This window comes from Monodelphis domestica, chromosome 7, assembly GCF_027887165.1.
Source record: "Monodelphis domestica isolate mMonDom1 chromosome 7, mMonDom1.pri, whole genome shotgun sequence".
Classification (NCBI taxonomy): domain Eukaryota; kingdom Metazoa; phylum Chordata; class Mammalia; order Didelphimorphia; family Didelphidae; genus Monodelphis; species Monodelphis domestica.
This window is the reverse complement of record NC_077233.1, coordinates 149,470,529-149,492,719: the sequence shown is the minus strand read 5'-3', so window position 1 is coordinate 149,492,719 and position 22,191 is coordinate 149,470,529. Positions and strand designations below refer to the sequence as shown.

General features: G+C 36.5%; 1 protein-coding gene across 25 annotated transcripts in view; it reads left to right on the top strand.

The window, feature by feature from the left end:
- TNRC6A (trinucleotide repeat containing adaptor 6A) overlaps positions 1-22,191 on the top strand; it is a 303,084-nt gene that overhangs the window by 258,646 nt on the left and 22,247 nt on the right. For 16 of the 25 annotated variants that reach the window (XM_056805836.1, XM_056805834.1, XM_056805837.1 and 13 more), the window contains 11 exons: positions 3,799-6,378; positions 9,190-9,366; positions 10,452-10,627; positions 11,822-11,902; positions 12,237-12,288; positions 14,338-14,480; positions 14,853-14,999; positions 15,163-15,300; positions 19,869-19,997; positions 20,102-20,179; positions 20,480-20,690. In XM_056805836.1, the coding sequence (XP_056661814.1) occupies positions 3,799-6,378; positions 9,190-9,366; positions 10,452-10,627; positions 11,822-11,902; positions 12,237-12,288; positions 14,338-14,480; positions 14,853-14,999; positions 15,163-15,300; positions 19,869-19,997; positions 20,102-20,179; positions 20,480-20,690 (3,912 nt within the window). The remainder of the gene's footprint in view (positions 1-3,798; positions 6,379-9,189; positions 9,367-10,451; positions 10,628-11,821; positions 11,903-12,236; positions 12,289-14,337; positions 14,481-14,852; positions 15,000-15,162; positions 15,301-19,868; positions 19,998-20,101; positions 20,180-20,479; positions 20,691-22,191) is intronic. The other 9 variants (XM_056805849.1, XM_056805845.1, XM_056805855.1 and 6 more) reach the window with 1 other exon arrangement.

The window sequence follows — 22,191 nt, the reverse complement described above, 5'->3', positions numbered from 1 at the left end:
GATAATTGTTCAATTTCTTCCGATGCTTTTTTTTTCCCACTTTATTTTTAAATATTTTCCCATGTTTACATGATTCTTTTCTTTCCCTCCCAGGGCTGACAAGCAATTCCACTGGGTTGTACAAATGTTGTCACTTGATACCTATTTCCACATTATTCGTTTTTGCTAGCCTAAACCCCAAATCACGTGCCCATATATACATGTGATAAGTTATGTCATATGTTTTGCTTTTGCATTTCTACTCCCATTGTTCTTTCTCTCAATGTGGATAACATTCTTTTACATAAGTCCTTCAGGAGTGTCCTGGCTAGTTGCATTGCTACTAGTAGCAAAGTCCATTACATTGGATTATTCTACAATGTTTTACTTTCTATGTACAATGTTCTTCTTTTCACTCTGCATCAGCTAATTGAGGTTCTCCCAGTTCATATGGAAAGCCTCCAGATCATCAATCCTTGCAGCCCAATAGTATTCCATCACCATCATATACCACATTTTGTTTAACCATTCCCTGATCAAGGGATATCCTCTCATTTTCCAATTTTTTGCCATCACAAAGAGTGTGGCTATGAATATTATTGTACATATGTTTTTCCCTATTATCTCTTCGGTGTACAAACTCAGCACTGGTATTGCTGGATCAAAGACCAGGCAGTCTTTTAAAGCCCTTTGGCATAATTCCAAATTTCCTTCCAGAATGACTAAATTAATTCACAACTCCACCAGTAAACATTTCTTATTTTAAGATTCATAAAGTTTTTTTTTTTCACTCTTGTGTAGGTAAAACTTTAACCTTTGTTACTGTTTAACATTATATGGTTATTTCTATCATCATTAATAGCAAGTTATATTTTTGTTATTTAGTCATTATATGAATTTTGGGTTAATTACTTAACCCTATTCTTGATGTCCGTTTTAGATGTATAATAAAGCAAATATTAAGAGTGTTACCAGGGAAGACTTTAGATTTTGTGATTAAAAGAACTTAAATTTAATACAACACTAAAGTTACTTTCCAATATTTTTAGCTTTCATGGAAAACAGTATGTTTATGATATTAGAATATCATAGATAAATTTATATTGGATTTTTTTTTCATCTTCTAAGAGTAACCGAGTAGAAATGCCACTTTAGGATAAAAGGGAGTAGTGATTCAGAGAGAAATTCTTCCTCAGGCAAGAGATAACTTCATATCTTCCTATTTAGGCCCATTTATTCCTGAATTCTCACATAGACACTGCAATTTTGGTAGCTCCAAGCTAATAGGAATGGAAGACTGCTTTGTAGGTAAATCTAATTGTCACTGTTGAATGAAACTAAATCTATTTATTCTGAAGAACTTGCTGTTCTCTGCCCCTCTTAAAATCTTCTTGCCACTACCTTGCCAAGAAAAAGTGGTTATCATAGGAAATGCTTTCTTTTCTGCATAAGATTATCTCCACAGTTGCAGTGTAGAGGAATTGGAGTAGAGAGGCAATTGAAGATGGAGAGTCCCAGAGTTTCCCATCATTCTTGGCTATTCTGGCCAGCACACTATTTAGGCTTGTTCCTTAAGCTTCCCTTAATTAGATGTTGCATTCTAAATTGTCTCAGTATCTTCTTACAACTTGGTTTTAATGAGGTCAATTAAGATTTGGGGCAAAATTTGACCCCTAGAAATTCTGTTCTAGGGAGTAAGGGATTTTGATATAGGGTCCTAGCAAATGACTAGAAGTTGCAATCATAGAGTCTTATTGGTCATGCATATAACTTTTACTTAAATATACATTCCCCAAAACTAGAACTCAACTTCTATAGATTCTCCACTTATAAAAAAAAATGTCTCCCCATAAAACCACTCTATCCTTCTGAACTCAAACCATGGTCCTATGAATCAAGCAACCAACAGTTGATTTTGATTTGCGGCATTCCTAGCACTGTGGGCTATGGGGTACAAAAGAAGCATGAGATTTTCCTACTCACAGTCTAATGAGAGGTGAGAGGATAAAGAAGACACGATATTAAAATATTTCATGAAGTGTGAGTGTGTGTGTGTATATTATTAGTATATTGTAAAATATAGATTGAAAACAAAAAAGTGTATAACTGTGTTAATATATACTGATAAGTACAAAAAGGAGTTAATAAAGGAAAAAGTATTGTGGGCTAGAATTTTCAAAGAATTCTTCAGGAAGCATGACCTTGATAGTTTTGTTAGAATATGAATTAAGGGTAGGATGCATTACTGGAGTGGAAAACAACATAAGCAAGTTATGGAAGCTATGTCAAGTTTTGATTTTTGAAAGAAATAAAGAAACCCACTTATCTAGAATAGTATATTGGCTTAGGATTACAGATGATACTAAACTGATATAATGGAGCCACATTATGAAGGGTTGAAATAGATAATAAGCAATGAGAAGCCTATTTTGGTTCTTAAGCTGGACAGTGATGTGTATAGATTGTTTTTTCTGGCATCAGAATCTAAAAAGAAAACTTCAGTAAGAGGAAGATAGTTTGGGAGACTGCTGCTGATTTTGATGATTTATCAGTGAGCACTTATATATTTTATTAATACTAGTAAATTATTCATTTAATAGCTAATCAAAATATAGTTACTGACATATGGTACTAATAGCAATTCATTTCTGTAGAGCTTTGAGTTTTACAAATGGTTTTTCATTATATCAGCCATGTAATGTAGGTAACATAAATAATATCCCCATTTTACATATGAGCAGATTGAGTCTCCAAGGTCAGTTCACTTGTCTAGAGTCACAGCTAATAAATATTATAATTAATATTTGAACCTAAGTCTCTCCTGAGATTTTTTTTTAGTCCATACTTTCTGGCTTAGAATGAATACTGTGTATTAGTTCCGAGGCAGAAAAATGGTAAGAGCTAGACGGTGGGGGTTAAGTGATTTGCCCACAGCCACACACAGCTAGGAAGAATCTGGGATCAGATTTAAACTCAAGATCTCCCATCTCTAGTTTTGTCACTAAGTCTGCTGAGCTACCTAGCTGGCCCCTCCTGAGATCTTAAGACCAGTGCCCTTTCTACTACTGCTGCTTTAGGTGCTTAGTGAGAATAACATGAATTCACAGTAGTTAGAAAATAATAGCTGACATTTATGTCATACTTTAAAGTATTCAAAGCACTTTACATTTCTATTATTGTCTCTTTTGAACTTATAACAGCTTTTTAGATAGGAAGTATTACAGATTTTGTTGTCCCTGTTTTACAGATGGGAACTGAGCTCGAGATCTTTACAACTTAAAGGAATCAGATGAACAATGATGTCACAGAGCCTGATTTTGAAAGGACAATCTAGTGTCTGGTTCAATCTAGTATCTATATCTAAATAAAAAAATCCCTTTAAAAAGACAACCCAACCAATTGTCATTTAGTTTTTGCTTAAAAGTTCTCCTTTTGAGAGAGTAGGTTGACCTTAGTAGGAGTTCTAGAGTCACTATTAGAAGAAAATAATCCTCTTGAAAGAAAAATAACATTTGATCTGAGACTTAAAAGGATGAATAGGATGATGTTAAAAAGAAGAGATGTGTAGAAATAAGATTCCAGGTGTATGGAACCAAATTTTCTTTCAACTGCAAAGCCAGTCTTAATAAAAAAGAAGAGAATGAAAGGTGGTTGGTTTTATCTTCTACCAGTTTCTCACATTTTACTGCTGCCAGATGGCAATACATTACCAGGTACTACTCATTTGCCTAATAGAACAGAGGACCCAGGTTTATGTAGAATAAGTTGTCTTTTAAAACTTCAAATATTTCATAATTGTTTGCTTTTTCTTTCTTCTAGATTTGAACCATAGTAATCTAGGATCCCATTATGAAAATTCTCACTGGGGACCAGTGTCTTCTAATAGTGACTCCAGCACAAACTGGGACAAAGTTATTATAGAAGGCTCTGACAAAGAAGCATGGCCTTCTATCACTGACAGTGACCCAGAGTTGACTTCAGAATGTATGGACACTGACTCTGCCTCTAGCTCTGGGTCAGAGAAGAACCTTTTGATAATGGCTTCAGGGAGTACAAGTGGTGAAAATGATGGAATTCGAAATGGCATTGGACACAGTTCTCAAAACAAATTTGTGGTGGGTAGCAACAGCAATAATGTGGGCAATGGAAGTAATAATGGACCATGGAGTCTATCCCATGGAACCATAATAAGCACATGTCAAGTTTCTGTGGATGCTCCTGACAGCAAATCTGAAAGTAGCAACAATAGAATGAATGCTTGGGGCACCGTAAGTTCTTCATCAAATGGAGGGTTAAATCCAAGCACTTTGAATTCAAATAGCAACCATGGTGCCTGGCCTGTATTAGAGAACAATGGACATGCCCTAAAAGGGCCTGTAGGGAGTGGTAATTCTGGCACAAATATTCAGTGCAGTACCATAGGCCAGATGCCTAACAATCAGAGTATTAACTCTAAAATGGGTGGTTCCACCCATGATTCCTGGGGAAGCCTTCAGGAAAATTGTGAATCTGAAGTAAATGGTACAAGGAAGGTTTCATTCAGTGGACAACCTCAGAACCTTAACACTGAAATGAATGGACCAAATAACACTACTAACTTTATGACCTCTAGTTTACCAAACGCTGTTGGTTCAGTGCAAATGGATGAACTGCCTAATAATACAGGACATGGGGCCTGGCGTGTGAGCACAAGGAATCATTCTCAGATACAGGCCTCTTCGGTTACAAATGGCACTTCCATTTCCCATCTTAGCAATGGTGAGTCCAAAAACAGTGGCTCTTATGGTACTACATGGAGTGCCTATGGTTCTAATTATTCCGGAGAGAAATGTTCAGGCCCTAATGACCAAGCAAATGGTGACACTGTGAATGCAACTCTAATGCAGTCTGGCATAAATGGGTCTGTTGGCACTAACTTTCAAATGAATGGGAATAAAGGAGGAAGTTTATGGGAGTCGGAGATGGTGAATTCCCAGAATGTACCATGGGGAAGTGGAAATGGTGTGAATTCTGGAGGAAATCGAAGAGGATGGGGAAGCCCTGCACAAAACACTGGCACTAATGTATCCAATGGGGAATGGAATAAGCTGCCTAGCAATCAGCATTCCAATGAAAGTATAAATGGAAATAGTAGGAAGTTTACAAATGGATGGAAACCTACTGAGGAAGATGATCAGAGTTCTGCTCCATCTCAAACAAATGAGCAGAACACCATTTGGGCCAAAACAACAGGTACTGGGGAAAGTGAAGGTAGTACAGAAAGCACTGGATGCCGTGAGGAAAGAGTGGTTGGGGAAGGGCAGAGTAGAGAGAGAAGAAAAGTTGACCAGCATGCATTACTCCAAAGCATAGTAAACAGATCTGACTTAGATCCACGTGTTCTCTCCAACAAAGGTTGGGGAGAGACTCCAATCAAACAGAATACTGCCTGGGATACTGAAACATCACCTAGAGGTGAAAGAAAGACTGACAATGGGACAGAGGCCTGGGGACGCTCTTTGACACAAACTTCTAACTCAGGGGGTTGTGTTGATAAGACTAATAGTAATGATACCTCATCTGTATCTGGATGGGGAGATCCAAAGCCTGCTACAAGGTGGGGAGATTCTAAAGGCTCAAGCAGCCAAGGGGGATGGGAAGATGATTCTGCTGCTACAGTAATGGTCAAGAGCAATCAGTTGTGGGGAAATGGCAAAGAGGAAAAGTCTACATGGAATGATGCACAAAAAATTAAACAAGGGTGGGGAGATGGACAAAAATCAAACCAAGGCTGGTCAGTTTCTGCCAATGACAACTGGGGAGAAACTTCCAGAAGCAACCATTGGGGTGAGACTAAGAAATCTAGCTCTGGAGGTAGTGACAGTGACAGGTCAGTATCTGGTTGGAATGAGCCTGGTAAATCAAATTCTTTTACCTGGGGAAATAACAATATGAATCCAAATAATTCATCTAGCTGGGATGAACCTTCAAAATCTAGTCAAACCCAAGGATGGGGAGAACCTCCAAAATCTAATCAGCCATCAGGTTGGGGGGATTCTTCAAAGCCAATCAACTCCCCAGACTGGAACAAACAAGATATTGGTGGATCTTGGGGAGCACCACCTTCCACAAATAAACCACCTGGTACAGGTTGGCTAGGTGGACCAATACCAGCTTCCACAAAAGAAGAAGAACCTACTGGATGGGAGGAGCCATCCCCAGAATCAATACGCCGCAAAATGGAAATTGATGATGGAACTTCAGCTTGGGGAGATCCAAGCAAATATAACTACAAAAATGTGAATATGTGGAATAAAAATGTCCCAAATGGTGGCAGCCGTTCAGACCAGCAAGCACAGGTACATCAGCCGCTACCATCTTCAAGTGCCATGTCAAACAAGGAAAGCGGTAGTTGTTCTGGTAAGTTCTAGTTTTACAGAGTAATATTTTTAAAAAGCAAAATTATGAAATAAGTTTTTTTCAGATATTTGCTGAAGTTGTTCCTTTACCTTGCAATATAAAAGACTTTTTTTTTTTAAACTCTAGTCCAGTTGGAATTCCAAGGTAGAAATTTAATATCAAAATATTTGCCCACATGATCCCAGGGAAGGTGAGAGCTATAGAGGGCTTTTTTAACAGCTGGTGTTTACCTGTCTGAGCCATTTCTCATATGGCATTGTCTCAAGGCTCTATTTCTTGTGTGTTCTTTCTTCATGCTCTACAAATTATCAATATCCTTAACAAAATGTTATACTTAGAACTGAAACCAGTATTCCAGATGTGATTTGACCAAGCTGGCTGCACTTAACCTGTTTGCCTCAATATCCTTAGCTGTAAAATTGGGATAAAAAGACCTCCCAGGATGATTGTGAGGATCAAATGAGATAGTATGAGTTGTTTTGCATGTTAATGGATCCTCTCAGGCTTAGGCTAACTTAATTTTTTTTCCTAATTATATATAATAACAAATTCCCACACAAGTTTCCCTAAATTATATGATCCAACTTTTCTTCCTCCCTTCCCTTTCCCCTACTGGTGCTAGCAGGTAATTTGATCTGGATTATATATGTATTATCATGCAAAACACATTTCTATATTGTTAAATGAGATGGTATTTTTAAGCATTTAGTGTAGTACCTGGCACAAAGTAAGTGCTATATAGATGTTAAATCATTATTATTATTATTGTGGCTCATTAATAAGAGCAGAGGAAGCACATGATAGAAATAATCAGTAGCAAGAGAAGTGTCAGTAGTACAAAATGGCATGACAAACAAATTCACAATGACCATATCTCAAAATCTATATCTCATTCTGCATCTCTATTCCATCATATTTGTCCTGCCAAGAAATAGGAGATAAACTTCATTATCATCCTTATAATATAATATTCTTTACATGTTCTACCCCCTCCATCCCGAGCCAAAAAAAAAAATCTCAGGTAATGTGGTGATATTTACTGCATCTACTATGTGCTCCTTTTGTTGTCTTTCAGGTGCTTCTCAACTTGTTTGGGAACTGGGAGTTTTCCTTGACTTAAAGTTATAGTATAACAATATTCTTTTTAAAATTGGCTTTTGTTTCAAGAGGTAATAATATTGGCAATAACTCACATTTATAAAATACTATAAGGTTTGCAAAGCACCTCACAAATATGATTTCATTCAATTCTCACAGCATCCCTGGGAGGAAAGTGCTATGTTATCGCCATTTTGCAACTGTCTTACATACAGCTAAAAGGTGTCTGAGGCAGAGTTTGAACTCAGATCTTTTTGACTCTAGAACCAGCACTCTAAAACATAGGGTCACTAAAGGTCCTGTACAGCTTCTAAAAGTCAATCTAGCCCTACCCCCATCCTTCTGTTGTTCAATTCTAAGATTAATTCATTGCCCATCCTTAGTATTTACACAAGATATGTACTAATAGTTTTGATCTGTGGGTTGACAATCCCTCTGCATATGTATCCGGTATCAAGAAGAGAGTGATCATATCAATGCAGAGGTCAAGAAGGATAAAGATCGAGAAAAAGCCATTTTGCAAAATAGGCATTTTATGAACTTAGTTTTTCATGTGTAACTAGTTAGTCCAAACCCTTGACAGATTATATATCTTAATTTTGGAGGCTCTGGAATCCTCTGCTTATTGTAGTTAGCCAAATATAATCTGCAACAGAAGCATCTCAAGCTTCTAGAAGAGCTTCTAGAAGCCCTAGGCTATGATCGGACAATACTGATGGCTGATTCAGAAATGATTCTCCCATAAATAACCAAGTTATTTCTTGTTCAAGTAAAATTAGTTTCAATTTTTGTGATTTTATTTTGAATAGTCTTCTTGAATTCCTTTTCAGATTTATCTGCTTCCCCATCTTCCAATCAAGTATTAATGCATAAGTCACACTTACTTTCATTGTGGTCTTGCAGATGCTTATCAGGAGCACTGCAATCTGAGAAGACATAGCATTACACAAAAATCTATTTTTGTTTCCTAGTGACACTATATTAAAGAGCCTGTGGTAACTTCTTTTTGTCTCCAGAGGAGCTGTGAACCATCATTCCATTTACCTGTGACCTTTTATTTACTGATTTCATTCTCCATATTATAAGATTTCAGTAAGCTTTCTTCCTATATCAATCACTCCATCAGGCTTTTAAAGAAATGAATTTTTTTAAACCTTTACCTTCCATCTTAGAATACTGTGTATTCTCCAAGGCAGAAGAGCAGCAGTAAGGGCTAGGCAATGGAGATTAAGTGACTTGCCCATGGTCACACAGCTAGGAAATGTCAGAGATGAGATTTGAATCTAGGACCTATTATCTCTAAGCCTCACTCTCAATCCACAGAGCCAATTAGCTGCCCCAGAAATAAATTTTTGATAAGAAATAGTTACATACTACTAAAGATTCTATTTTTGATGATGTTTATTGATATTTTTTATTATTGCTTTGTCTAACTTTTCATTCCTCCCTTTCCACTCCAAGAGAACCATCTAGAATTCAATTTTTACAAACCACTTAAATCCAATTCTTTATCTTATCTTTCAACTTTCTGTGTATTACATCTTTAACATAAAAAAAAAACGAATATTTTTTTCTTGTGTTGATTCAGTGTATTCTTAGTTTATGTCATTGGGTATAAAGGGGACAATAAGCAATTTAAATATGCTAATCAATTTCTACAAAGTATTTTGTTGAACTTTTCTAAGGAACTAATGACTTTAATAATTTTTTAAGGTTGGGGAGAACCATGGGGAGAACCTTCTACTCCAGCCACAACTGTAGATAATGGAACTTCAGCATGGGGTAAACCCATGGACACTGGTACTAACTGGGGGGAACCCATTACTGCTTCATCTAGCTCCTCCACATGGGGTACCACTTCTGTTGGTCCACAGACTTCGAGCAAACCTGGTATGTTTCAGATAGCTTCTGTTTCAACAGTGTTAAAGAGTTCAAAATGGTAACTCTAAGAAGACTTTTTTGAAACTCCCCAAATGGGCTATGTTTATTTGAAATCTAATTTCCTGATAATGTTTATGATAACTGATGGGTTTTTAAATTTGACATGGTTAGATATTTAAATTGAAGCCTACTTATCTATAACTTCATGGTTAATTATTGTTTCTTAAATTTTTTACTATTAATAATTTGCATGATAATGTAATGATCACATCTGAGTAACAAAAGTAGCAACTGACTTATTAAAGACAAGTCCAGTGTCCACAGGATGAATTTTTCCTCAACTCTTAATATTCAAAGCATTGACTCCTTATAGCACAGATTTAGAGACACATTTCTAGACCAAAATAGATTTCAGGGGAGTATCTGGAATATATTGATTATTAAAGAATTCCAAAAGTTCAAGTCTAATGCAGGGATGGAGCCAAATTTCCATTTGGAAAATAACCTCATAATTGTCTGGCCTAGATACAGAAATAAGGTCCACTGAAGTCCTCCTCTAACCTTACTGTGATATGGAGGTAACCCTAGGTTCCCAAAGGTTATTTGGCACTGTAACACTACCTTTATAGATCTGTCTAAGCAGGAACTGTTTTCAGGATGGACGTGGTTATTGTGTAAGAACTTGCCTGTTTAAGTTCAGAAAGACACCAAAATAATTAGTTTTAATCATATTTACTGTCCCAAACTGTCATGTTAACAAAGGAAATTCTATCTATACTAGCAACCTCACAGATCAGGAATTTAGCCAAATAAATGTGCAAACCATCAGTGGATACCAACACTGAAGTTAAAATATTCTGTTTTTCTATAACCTTTAAAATAGGGAAGCATCAAAGAAATCCTTATGGAAAAAAAGTTTACATTTGTCATACTTTTAAAATAGTAGAAAATGATATATTCAAGCTCTGAAAATTAGATATAAAATTGTATCACAATTTAGGTATGCTTTTCTCCTAGAAAGTATTAGCCATGGTTATAAAAGTGTCCATCATTGAAAACTGCTTCTGTTCTATCTAAATCAAATTTACAAATAGGGCCCAAATCTATGCAAGATGGTTGGTGTGGAGATGATATGCCATTGACTGGAAATCGACCCACTGCCTGGGAGGAGGAAGAGGATGTAGAAATTGGAATGTGGAATAGTAATTCATCCCAAGAAGTTAACCCATCTTTAAACTGGCCACCATATATAAAGAAAATGTCCTCAAAGGTGAATATTTCAAGGGGGACAGGGTAATACAATTTTAAGTCCAAAAGTATTTATCCAAAAGTTATTATATTTGGCCATTATGTTAACAGTTATAGTTAGTATTTTGTTATTAAGGATTCATTTTCTTTTTTAAAAACTTGTGGGTTGGGGGAAGCTGGGTGGCTCAGTGGATTGAGAGTCAGGCCTAGAGACTGGAGGTCCTAGGTTCAAATCTGGCCTCAGACACTTCCCAGCTGTGTGACCCTGGGCAAGTCACTTGACCCCCATTGCCTAGCCCTTACCACTCTTCTGCCTTGGAGCCAATACACAGTATTGACTCCAAGACGGAAGGTAAGAGTTAAAAAAAAAAAAAAACTTGTGGGTTATTCTAGGCAGTTGGTTCATTTGTATTCTACTTCAAATTATTTACTATTCAGCAAACAATTAAAATTAAATGTGTGGGATGAATACTGGTGTTAGATACAGAAGAGCTGAGTAAAAGTCCTAGCCCTCCCTTTTCTAAGCATGTAACAGCTTTAGTTACCTCATTATTAAAACAAGGACACTTGTACTGTTTAACTTACAGAATTATGAAGATCACAGTAAATAATGTATGTAAAACATTTTATAGAGTGACACTCTTATACCAGGATGAGGGAATCAATTTTAAATTAACTGGTGAAGTTTTTTTCTTGTTTTTTACATTTCACATTTCACTCTGCTAAAAAGGTTTAGAGAGAGCAGAAAGATTAATATTTCAGAAAATGAGTGTTAGGAGAGAGTTTATGTATATAACATATAGACTTAGAATTTAAAAGATTTCAAATTCTGCCTCATTTACTTGTACAACAGCTATGAGCATGGTACTTAAACCTACATGTGAGGTTTTTTGCTTGTTTTTAAAAGGGGGTAATATACCTATGGTATCTGTCTCACAGAGTTGTATAACAGAATGTACATAAAACACTTTATAGACTTTGATATGCCATGTAAATGTTAGATGTTATTAAAATTAGAGTTGTAGCTTAAAATTAGTTTATCCATGTTTTCCTTAAACAATAGAACCACTAGAATGTTAGCTCCTTGAAGAAAAGGACTCCCTCACTTTTTTTTTCTATTTGTATCCCTAGAACTTAGTATAGTGGTTTTATAAATGTATATTCACACATACTAAGCACTTTTTTTCATATATTACTCTGCTTTTTCTTTTTATAGGGAACAATGAAAGGTGGAAATAAACAAGATGAAACCTGGATAAATCCATTCGTTAAGCAATTCTCAAATTTGAGTTTTTCGGTATGCATGAATTTTTAATAACAGTTTGTTAAATGGTGATAAGTAAAATATTATATAATTTTGACATTCCCTCAAATCTCTAGCATAGTGCTTAACAGTTGAATAAATGTGCCTTTCCAATCTTACAGAATTTTCATAGCAACTGATGTTGCTCTCCAACCTGTAATGCAAAAGCTAGATCAATCAAATTCCTGTTTTTCTTAGAAATACTATTATTTTCTTTGCAGAATGAAAAAATGGGCTAGATGACATGATAATAAAATAAAGCAAAAACTCTTAATGTTAAGATTTTATTTATTAACTTGAAACCTACTAATACTTTTTATCACTTTAGAGAGAATCACCAGAAGAAACTCTACAGAGCAATAAGATGGACCTATCTGGAGGTAAGAGGGGGAAAAAATTAAATAGTTTTATAGCTAATGAAATATCTGTAAAGTTCTTAAAAAGAAATCAAAAGATTCTGGTTTGAAAGTAATGCTTCCCTCAAGATAATTGGAATGTTCATTTGCCAGCCAATTTGCTTAAGTCATCACCTCTTTATAAGTAGTTTCTAACACCAGTCTCTCTTTAAAGTCCAACATTTCCAAACCCCTTGTGAATATTTAACTGGCATCTCACATCCTAAATGTTCATAACCAAACTTCTTGTCATCTATCCCTAATTTGCTCATTATCCTTAGCAGTACCATCTTCCCAGTCTCTTCAGAGTTGAAACCAATATATCAAATCAGTCAATTAATAAATTATTTATTATGCTGCTACTCCCTATCAGTATTAAAATAGTTGTTGATGCTAAAACTACAAATCCATCTTAAATGTTCATTTCCTAAAGCACAGCTCTGTTTGACTCCTTTCACAAACTCTTTTTCATGGTTCCCACTTCATGACAGTAGCATTTCCCAAATGAAGCACCTAAGGATTTTGAGAGCAAAATACATTAACAATGCATTTATGTTCCTCCAAATGTCTGGGCATATGGAATACTTAGTAATTATATCTGTGATCTCATTAATGTGGGCATTCCTATGACTGGTACAGAATACAGTCTAGCTACACTCTCATAATGATTCTTGTCTGTAACCTCCTATAACATTGCAAAAACCACGTATTCATGTGTGAAGAAATGTTTTAACATATAAAGGCATTGTGTCTGTTCTCCTAGAAGGGATTTTTCAGATGTTAAAAAATGTCAATGTTTTAAGTGGGGAAATGTCAATAACATTCAGATTTCTTTTTTTTTAATCTTATATCATTTGTTTTTATATTACATGCATTTCCCAGTGTATCCCTCCTCCCAGAGAGCCCTCTTATAACATAGAATAAATAAGAGGTTAAAAAAATAGAGCAGCAGAACTAACTGTAATGGTTGAGGTGACAATTGTGCATTGACAGTTAAAATGCCAGAAGTCCTGTTTTGCTGACATTGCCTCTGAGATACTATAGTCATCTTCATAGTATAATGAGAGTCTGAGAATATCACTCCTGCTCAAGAATTATATTAGTTTTCTATTATCTAATGAATTACATTCATATTCTTTGACTGATATTCATATCCCTCCATAATCTGATACAATCTTCTCACATTACTTTTCTCTTCCCCTATGCTTCAATAAAATAACTACTATCCTTAGAATATGCCTTCCATGTTACTGCCTCTATACCTTCACTTTTACTCTTTATTCCAATATCTTCCCTCTTCTCTTTCTATTTAATTCCTCTCATTCTTCTAAAATCAAACTCATGTGCACTTTAAAAACATAAAACTCAACTGGATATCCATGATAAATAATGACCTCTCACCTTGGTCTTTTGTGTGTGTGTGATTTCTTTGTATACCTGTGTGTTATTCTGCATTAAAATTTTTATGTGTTTCTTGCTTTTAGACTGTAAGCTCCATGAAAGTAGCATTATGTCTCACACAGAACTTCATAGTGAAATAGTGACCATTTTACAGTTGTATCTTTTTAAGAATATTTTTTTAATTCTTTTTTAAATTAGACAATATGAGCTTGATAAGTGAACTCAGGAGTCCTCCAATCAAACTAGTTAAGACTTTCCAAAACATAATTGCAAAGTATGTGGACTCACAGTGAAAGTATTGTAGTAGAAAATCCTGCAGCTAGAGGTCAGAATTCCCAGGTTCTAGTCACCCTTGACACTCATCAGCTGGGTGGCCTTGGGCAAATGACATTACTCCTCAAAGCCTCAGCTTCCTCTTCAGGAACTTGTTGACATTTGAAGTCATTTCTAGTTTGGAGCCAAGCTAGATCATATAAGTCATAGATCAGTGAAAAGGCTTAATTTTTTAATGTCCTCCTTAAGACAAAAGTTATTTTGGTTTGAAAACTAGATTTCTGCTAGCTTTATGTGAAATTAACCATTATTTTGACCATTGCAATCAAACTTCAGAGTATCCTCTTCCTCATCTGCTAGGAATGTTACAGGACAAACGAATGGAGATTGATAAGCATAGCCTAAATATTGGCGATTACAATCGAGTAGTAGGAAAAGGCCCTGGTTCTCGTCCTCAGATTTCCAAAGAGTCTTCCATGGATCGCAGTCCTTACTTTGATAAGGTAAGCAATTGTTTTTCTTTTTTAAATAAATTGACCTAACCTAAGGCACATTGTCATATTAACATTACATGTAAAACTCTGTAAGTCTGATGCCAGGATTTATCATTCCCATGAAAACAGCCATACTTCATTGTCCCTTTTAATGCATTTGCTTATAATAGAAATTAAATATATGCCTTCCTATTAATCCATAGAAAATATTTTTGTTTTTGCTTGCCCTAGAAGTAACACTAATCTGATGTCTTCTGTTTTCTACTTGTTTCCTGTTGATGCTGGAATTTCATGTGACTTCTCTTCTGTTCCTGGCAATGATTTCTCACTCCTACTTGCTTGCTTGGCTGGTGTTGCACATCTTTCTGTCTGTCCAATCAGGATGGCATTGTAGCAGACGAGTCCCAAAACATGCAGTTTATGTCCAATCAAAACATGAAGCTTCCCCCTTCAAATAGTGCACTACCTAACCAAGCCCTTGGCTCCATAGCAGGGCTGGGTATGCAAAACTTGAATTCTGTTAGACAGGTGAGTGCCTATATGTATATATTTTAGGTGTATTCAATGAAATAACTTAGCCACTGAGTTCACTGATCTGGAGCTTTTGTGTTAAAATCAGTAGTGTCATAGTGTCTCCCTGTGGTAAGCAATGGAGTGTTTCTCGCTAAAGAATTCCAACTTCTCTTTATAGAATGGCAATCCCAGTATGTTTGGTGTTGGTAACACAGCAGCACAACCCCGGGGCATGCAGCAGCCTCCAGCACAACCTCTCAGTTCATCTCAGCCTCATCTCCGTGCTCAAGTGCCTCCTCCATTACTATCCCCTCAGGTAAATTCATTTCACTTGTTTTACATGTGCTTCTTATAAAGCCTACTTTATATATTTTAGTTATTTAATATGCTTCACAAATTTTAGGACTTTAAACCAGAAGACAGCCTTACTAGTGAAACTTCTAGCAGCATCTTTGTATCCAATGTCCACTTATCCATAGTAATGAGAGACATGAAGACTACAAATAAGTAGGAGGGAAAGCCCTCAAAGAAGGCTTCCTAAAAGAGATGTCATGAGAACCAGATCTAAAAGGATTTGTAGATCAATATAAAGAAGAGGATGCAGGGGCAAGGAAAGAGCATTGCAAGTAAAGCTAACAATAGCTTAGGTAAAGGCAGAGGGAGATACTAGGCATATTCATAGATTCTTAATCTTTCCAAATGCATTTGTTTATTTTTACATGCATTTATAAACTGTCCCACACAAACTGCCATTCTCCTTCCCCCAGTCTTTCCTACTCCCCATCATTACACTCCCAACATCTGAAACAACAGATATAAAAGCCTCGTCACTAGAATGCATAGTCCAACAAAACAAACTCCAACATTGGAAAACATTTCAGGTAAATATAACTTACTTAGATCACAATGTAATAAAATTTAGAAGGTAAATTGAGATCAGATCATGGGGAATCTTGAATGTCAAGCGGAAGAGTGTAAATATTATTTAACAAGTTAAAACTTTTTCAGCCACTGAGCAAAAGAAGGCATAAAACCTCTATTAAGTGTGGACTGTATATAAAGGACTGTGCTAAGTGCTAGAGATACAAAGAAAAGTAAAGCAGTCCTTGCCCTCGAGGAGCTCAGTTCTAAGGGGAGAAAGTACACCTGAGAAAAGTTTAAGCTGCAAGTCAAATGAAGCAGTTCTATAACCTTAGTGTGCAGAGACAAAGCAGATGGTGATACCCCTTGATCCTTATTTCCACTGAGGAAATAATAAGTTTCTTATGTTGAACCATTTAAAAGGACCAAGGACTTTACTGGAAAGAACTTTGTTTCCTCAGTTTAGCTGTGACTATTAACACCCATAAAGGGAATCACCAGGCTACATCTCCACAGGGATTGGTTCACAGGATGATGGCTATAGGCATTGGGCTAGAAGCATTGCCATTCCCAAGTCTGGGTTCAGAGTCATGAGCTGTCCCTGTCAGTATCTGAAGAGGACGTAGTGTCAAAGTGGTGACAAGTTTAATTTATCTGGTGTGTGTTTCAGCTAGGCTGGCTTGCCTGCATTCCCAGTGAATGTTACTTGCTCAGCAGTTGGTGGGGATGGCTAGGCCTTTCTTCACAGGATTTGCTTCCTTGGATGATGTGACAAGGAAATCACTTTAAAAGACTGATAAATATTAATTTAAAGTCGCCAAGGAATTCAGCTATGTAATTCCTAAATGAAACTCAAGTCAGCAGTCAACCTTTTATGGAGTTTTTAATTACAAACAAGAGGAAGAAAGGTATGAGAGAGAGAGAGAGAGAGAGAGAGAGAGAGAGAGAGAGAGAGAGAGAGAGAGAGAGAGAGAGAGAGAGAGAGAGAGAGAGAGAGAGAGAGAGAGAGAGAAAGGGGAGAGAAGGGAACAGGGCTTAAATACCCCCTCTGTTTAGGCTGGGCCAAAAGGCCCAAGCCCTTAGATAGCTGAGGCAAAGAAAAGAGATCAGTCCCTATCACTCACGTGACCAAAATGGAGAAACAGTCTCAGGGGCCTCCACCTCCAGCTTCCTTCAGAGCAAGCTTCTCAGAGCGCAACCTCTCAGAGCAAAACCTCTCCAACCTCCTCCAGTCCTCAGACCCCGCTATCTTTAAGAAAAACATCTCAGTTCCCTCCCCTCAGTTCTCACATCTACCAATCACTGTCCATGTCTTCCCTGTGCCAATGGTGGCTCTAGCTTAACCCAGGACCGCCCAGAGGTCTGCCCCTTTGCACATGTCTGTTGAAGGTCATATTCTCAAATAATTAAATTTTGATCTATGCTGCAGCCCTTCCTAAATCCTGTTAGGACTGAGTAGGATGGAGATTGTAAGTTCCAAGACCTGGTTCTGTCATTCCAAGTATCTCTATTGTATCAATTCTAAAATCAATCATGACTCAAAGAACTTCCTGTTCTATGCTTAAGCATAGGTCAAAGCCCTTTCCATTGTTCAGCAAAAGGTTTCTGTCCTAAAGTAATCTTAAGTAGGGAGGAGGAGGACCCTCCCATGGCAAGGGGGGTTCACATTCCAATAGACTATCAGTAGGAAATTTTTCAAGTATGAAATTTCCCAATGGTGAAATTTCCAACATTTATAAGTCTAAGAAATTTTAAGGTTTACAATGATGAATGTGAAGGGTAGGCTGGAAGTAAGATCATTGGGGTGGAGGTGGGGAGGCATACTGCCACTGTGTGGGCTCTTGTACTTATTTGCCTTTTGGTGGCATTTGGATTACATAGAAAATCAGCAGTTGTTGCTAGTGGTGATAAGGAAGGTTGACCCCTTTTCTGTCTTTGGAGGCACTGTTATTCCTTTGTCCCTTGGGTTTTCAGGATTCTGGGCTATCTCTTATAGGGTCCATGCTAACAAGGTAATATTAGTTAAGATAATGGTGGTAGGTTTTATTTCCTGCCTTCTGTCTTTCCCTCAGAAGGTCATCAGAATACTATTAGAAAAATTATTTTTAACAGCATTGTATATGATAGATTAGAATAGATTTTTAGGAAGAGAGTGCTGTTCACAGCAATTGCAGCAGAGGGAGGAAAAACAGAACCATTTTATTAATTGTTAGGAAATGGTGACCTTCAAAAGGATGGATTCAGTATTTCCAATGTAGACAAAAATGATTCTGGAGAGTTCTTTCATAAGAAGCTTTATAATGAATTAGAGGAAGGATGATTGCAGAATTAGAAGGATGATTTGAGTTTCTTAGAGTTTGATTTTTAGGATGAGAAGGCTGGAGTATCTTTTATGTAGAGTTCAAGAAACCAGAGGAATAGAAAAGGTTGAAGATTTCAGGGGGTAGATAATTGATAGAGCAATGCCTTGTAAGATGTATAAGGAGAAGAAAGAAAACATACTATTTCCCAAGACAGGAAGAAAGGGAAAGACAGGTGGAGTAATAGAAAAAAAAATCTAGACAGAAAGGGTTTCTGAACTGGAAATAACATTGTTTAGCTGGAAAGGGTATTGTATTTGAAGTCAGGAGAACCTATTTTCATGTCATAGCTTTGTTTTTATTATATGTGAGGTTTGGGAAAAGCCATTTAAATTCCCCAATGCCCAATATCTAGGTGCTGGCCCTCTTCCTTAGTCCTGCTTCTTTGTATATAAAATGAGAAACTTAGACTAGACCCCTTCCAACTTTCCATTTATAATCTATGAACATTCAGATATCAGCTGAAGTTAGCACAAATTTATGCTGAGGTTAGTTCATCTGCTGGATTTTGGAGAGTTTGTTTTGGCTTTCTTGAATGATGTTTAAGAACCTGAAACAGAAATGTGGAAAATTAAACACTGTTACTCAGAGAGGATGATAATGGGGGAGGACAGGTAAAATAGAAGGGCTAAAGCTTGTCTGATATTTACAAGTGCATTTTTGTAATAACTAGACATAGATTTCTTGTAGACAGAGTAGAGCAGGGAAAGAAAAGTAAATTGATTGAATGAGTTAGAGGAATAGGAATTTTCATGTAGGACAAAGACCAGACTAAGTAAATTTAAGAAAAAATTAGGCATTGTGGTCAGTGAAGGGAATTTTAATTTTGGACCTTGAAAAATGGAGCATTGAGTATGATTGATGGTGAATTGAGACTAGGAAAGAATACTGAGCTAGGTACTTAAATCCCAAATAAATTGCCATCAATCACTAGAAGAGAGAGTATGATATAAATGACTTATGTGGGCTTCAAAAAGAGAGAGAGAATAGGTCTAGAAGCAGCAATGGGAAGCAAAAATTATGTCAACTCTTTTTCCCCTTAGTTCCAAGAGTAGGAAAGGGAGCATCTGCATTGGAGAGAGTACAAGGGAAGTTGTAGCATCCAGGAACACCAGGTTTCACTTAAGGCAAAAACTTGGAAGAATGCTGATTGGAGTGGGGGTGGGGGATGGAAAGTGAAGGAGAATTTGCTCAATAAAGAAACTGGATTCCAGTGGGCAAAATGGAAAGAAGTTAGCAGCATAACATACAGGGGCAGAGTAAGCATGGGAAGCTATAAGGGTGGGTTTTTGAGATAAGATGTCAGAGATGTGGAATTCATACAATAATTGTAAAGAACAGAAATGAAATAGCCATGATAACAGAAGGTAGTTTTTATGTTAGCATGAAGTGTAGAAAAAGATGAAGATGTAGAAGGGACAAATGAGTAATTAGATTGAAAGAGTTTGTCAAGCAGACTAGCTTGAGTTGGAATTCCATGGTTTTATTGTGTTAGTGTGATTCCTATAAACTTGCCTTCCTAAGTATTGGACTGGATCTTATGGAGAATCACTAGCAATTTCTTGAAAAGGTAGTTGAGGCAGGCTGATGGACAAGGCTAAATGCTGAACTGAATCTCTGATTTGGAAAAATAAAATTAATTCACCAGTTTGATCTTCTTTAGGTTCCGGTCTCATTACTGAAGTATGCACCAAACAATGGTGGCCTGAGTCCACTCTTTGGCCCTCAACAGGTAGCCATGTTGAGCCAGCTATCCCAGTTAAACCAGCTTTCTCAGATTTCCCAGTTACAAGTAAGTGAAATAATAGCCATTGCAAATTTGCAGAATTTGATCTTTTTAAAAACACTCAAAAATAGATTTTAAATATATTACAAAACATTTTTTCTTACCTCAAGCGATTGTTGACCCAGCAGCAAAAGGTGCAGAATCAGAGAAGCATGCCTTCCGGTGGTCGACAGCAGCAAGAGCAGCAGGTATTTTATTATCCTGTATAGTTTCTCTTGAATTTAAAGCATTCCTCATTATAAGTAAATAACATGTCATATCTCCCTTTAACAAGGTAGTCTAATTATTTTACTGGCAGTGAAGTTTTATCATGCTACAATTAAGTATTAAATGCCAAGCCTTGCTAGAAATTGCATTACTGGTACACTTTGTGATTATATGGTTTTCTTGACCCAAAATAAGCAATTAGCAAGAAAACACTAAGTAGTTCTTCCTAAAGATTTTTTGCTAAGATAACTAATCTCTTCTATTTGTTAATTTATTTTAAGGGTCGACCTCTTAGTATGCAGCAGCAGATGATGCAACAATCTCGTCAGCTTGATCCAAACCTGTTGATGAAGCAGCAAACTCCACCATCTCAACCACAGTCGCTCCATCAGCCTGCCATGAAATCTTTCCTTGAGAATGTCATGCCCCACACTACACCTGAACTGCAAAAAGGGCCATCACCAATAAATGCTTTCAGCAACTTCCCTATAGGTGAGTTTTTCCTTCTTAGCCCAGTATTGTTGGTTGATATACAACTTCCTCACTTAGCATTACCTGGGTTTTCCCTATCTCAGAAACAGCATTCCTTTATTAAGAACATCCCTAGTGCTTTACCAGGTTTACCTCATTACTACTCAGGAAAGAAATTTTCCCAAGGGATAATTTCAATAGGTGAAATTCTTCATTTCTACTTGAAATGCTTTTAAAACAACTATAAACTCGAAGTTCTAATACTTTCTTAATAGGATATAGATTATATGATTAATTATAATATTAATTAAGTGGAGCTAAAATTAGTATCTTGGAAGCAGAGTGCTAGAGAAAGTAGTACCCCACTGACGAAGTAATAGGAAAAAATTATTTTTATTGTATTTAAATTTTGCCATTAAATTATTACTTAGGAAACTTGTAAATATTGATGTCTTTTACCTAGTAAAGTTACGATGGTGCAAAATAGTACTATAAATGAGAAACTTGGGATGGGTGAAAGAGAATGCCATTATCAAATGCAATAGCCTTTCTGTCTTTTTTCTCCCCCTTTTTCCTGTGTCTCTAGGCTTTTATCCAATTTCCCCAGTGGAAAGTCCAGGCTTGTATATTTTCTCCTTTCTTAGGTCCCTTTTAATATTGCTCCTTTTATATCCCTTTTGTGCTCCCATTTTGCTTTTTCCCTGTATCCCTTGACGTTTCACTTCTGGTGTGGGTTTGTTGCTATTCCCATTTTGTTAGTGAGAACACATTCCATGGTGTAGCTGGGAGGTAGAGAGGTACCCAGACCCTTCTGCATTTGGGTTTTTGACAGTCCCTGTATTAAAACAGAACTGCCATCTACATGGGATTCTTAGAGAAATTATAGATAACATATTCCCAAAGTAGCCTTTTCCTTACCAATTTTCAGCATAGCTGTCTGCAGTAGAAAACAATTTATTTGCTTGATCAATTTCAAGAAATAGTCCTGTTCCAGTGGCAGATGAGCACCTTCTGAAGGGAGAGTAATTTACAGTGTGGTAACATATCTTGCATTACTAGCTACAGGCATTTCCTATCTGCCACGACCACGAGGGATTAACATTCATCTCCAGTTCTATAATTCAGTAGAGAAATAAGGTTCTGTATAAAATTTTGCTTTGTAACCCATCTTTTCTGAAAAGATCTTTTGTCTGTCTATATGGAAGGATTCTACCTGGCTAAGCCATCTTCCCTACACTCATAAATACTAAAATTCTCATACAAATCTCTAGGGACATATATTTTATTGCTAGCTGAAAAACTGGTGAATTTTTATATGCAGCAGGAGAAGGATATTAATTTATAAATGAGTCTTATAATCTAACCAAGTAGACAACATGAAAGTGTTAACTTTGGGTGGAATAATATATAATATAGGTGAAAAATTAAGTCTGGGTTAATAGTTACATAAAAATCTTGATAATTTAGCCTTGTAAAACAAGCAACTAAAAATATTATGGTTTGCCATAAATCAGAAACATTC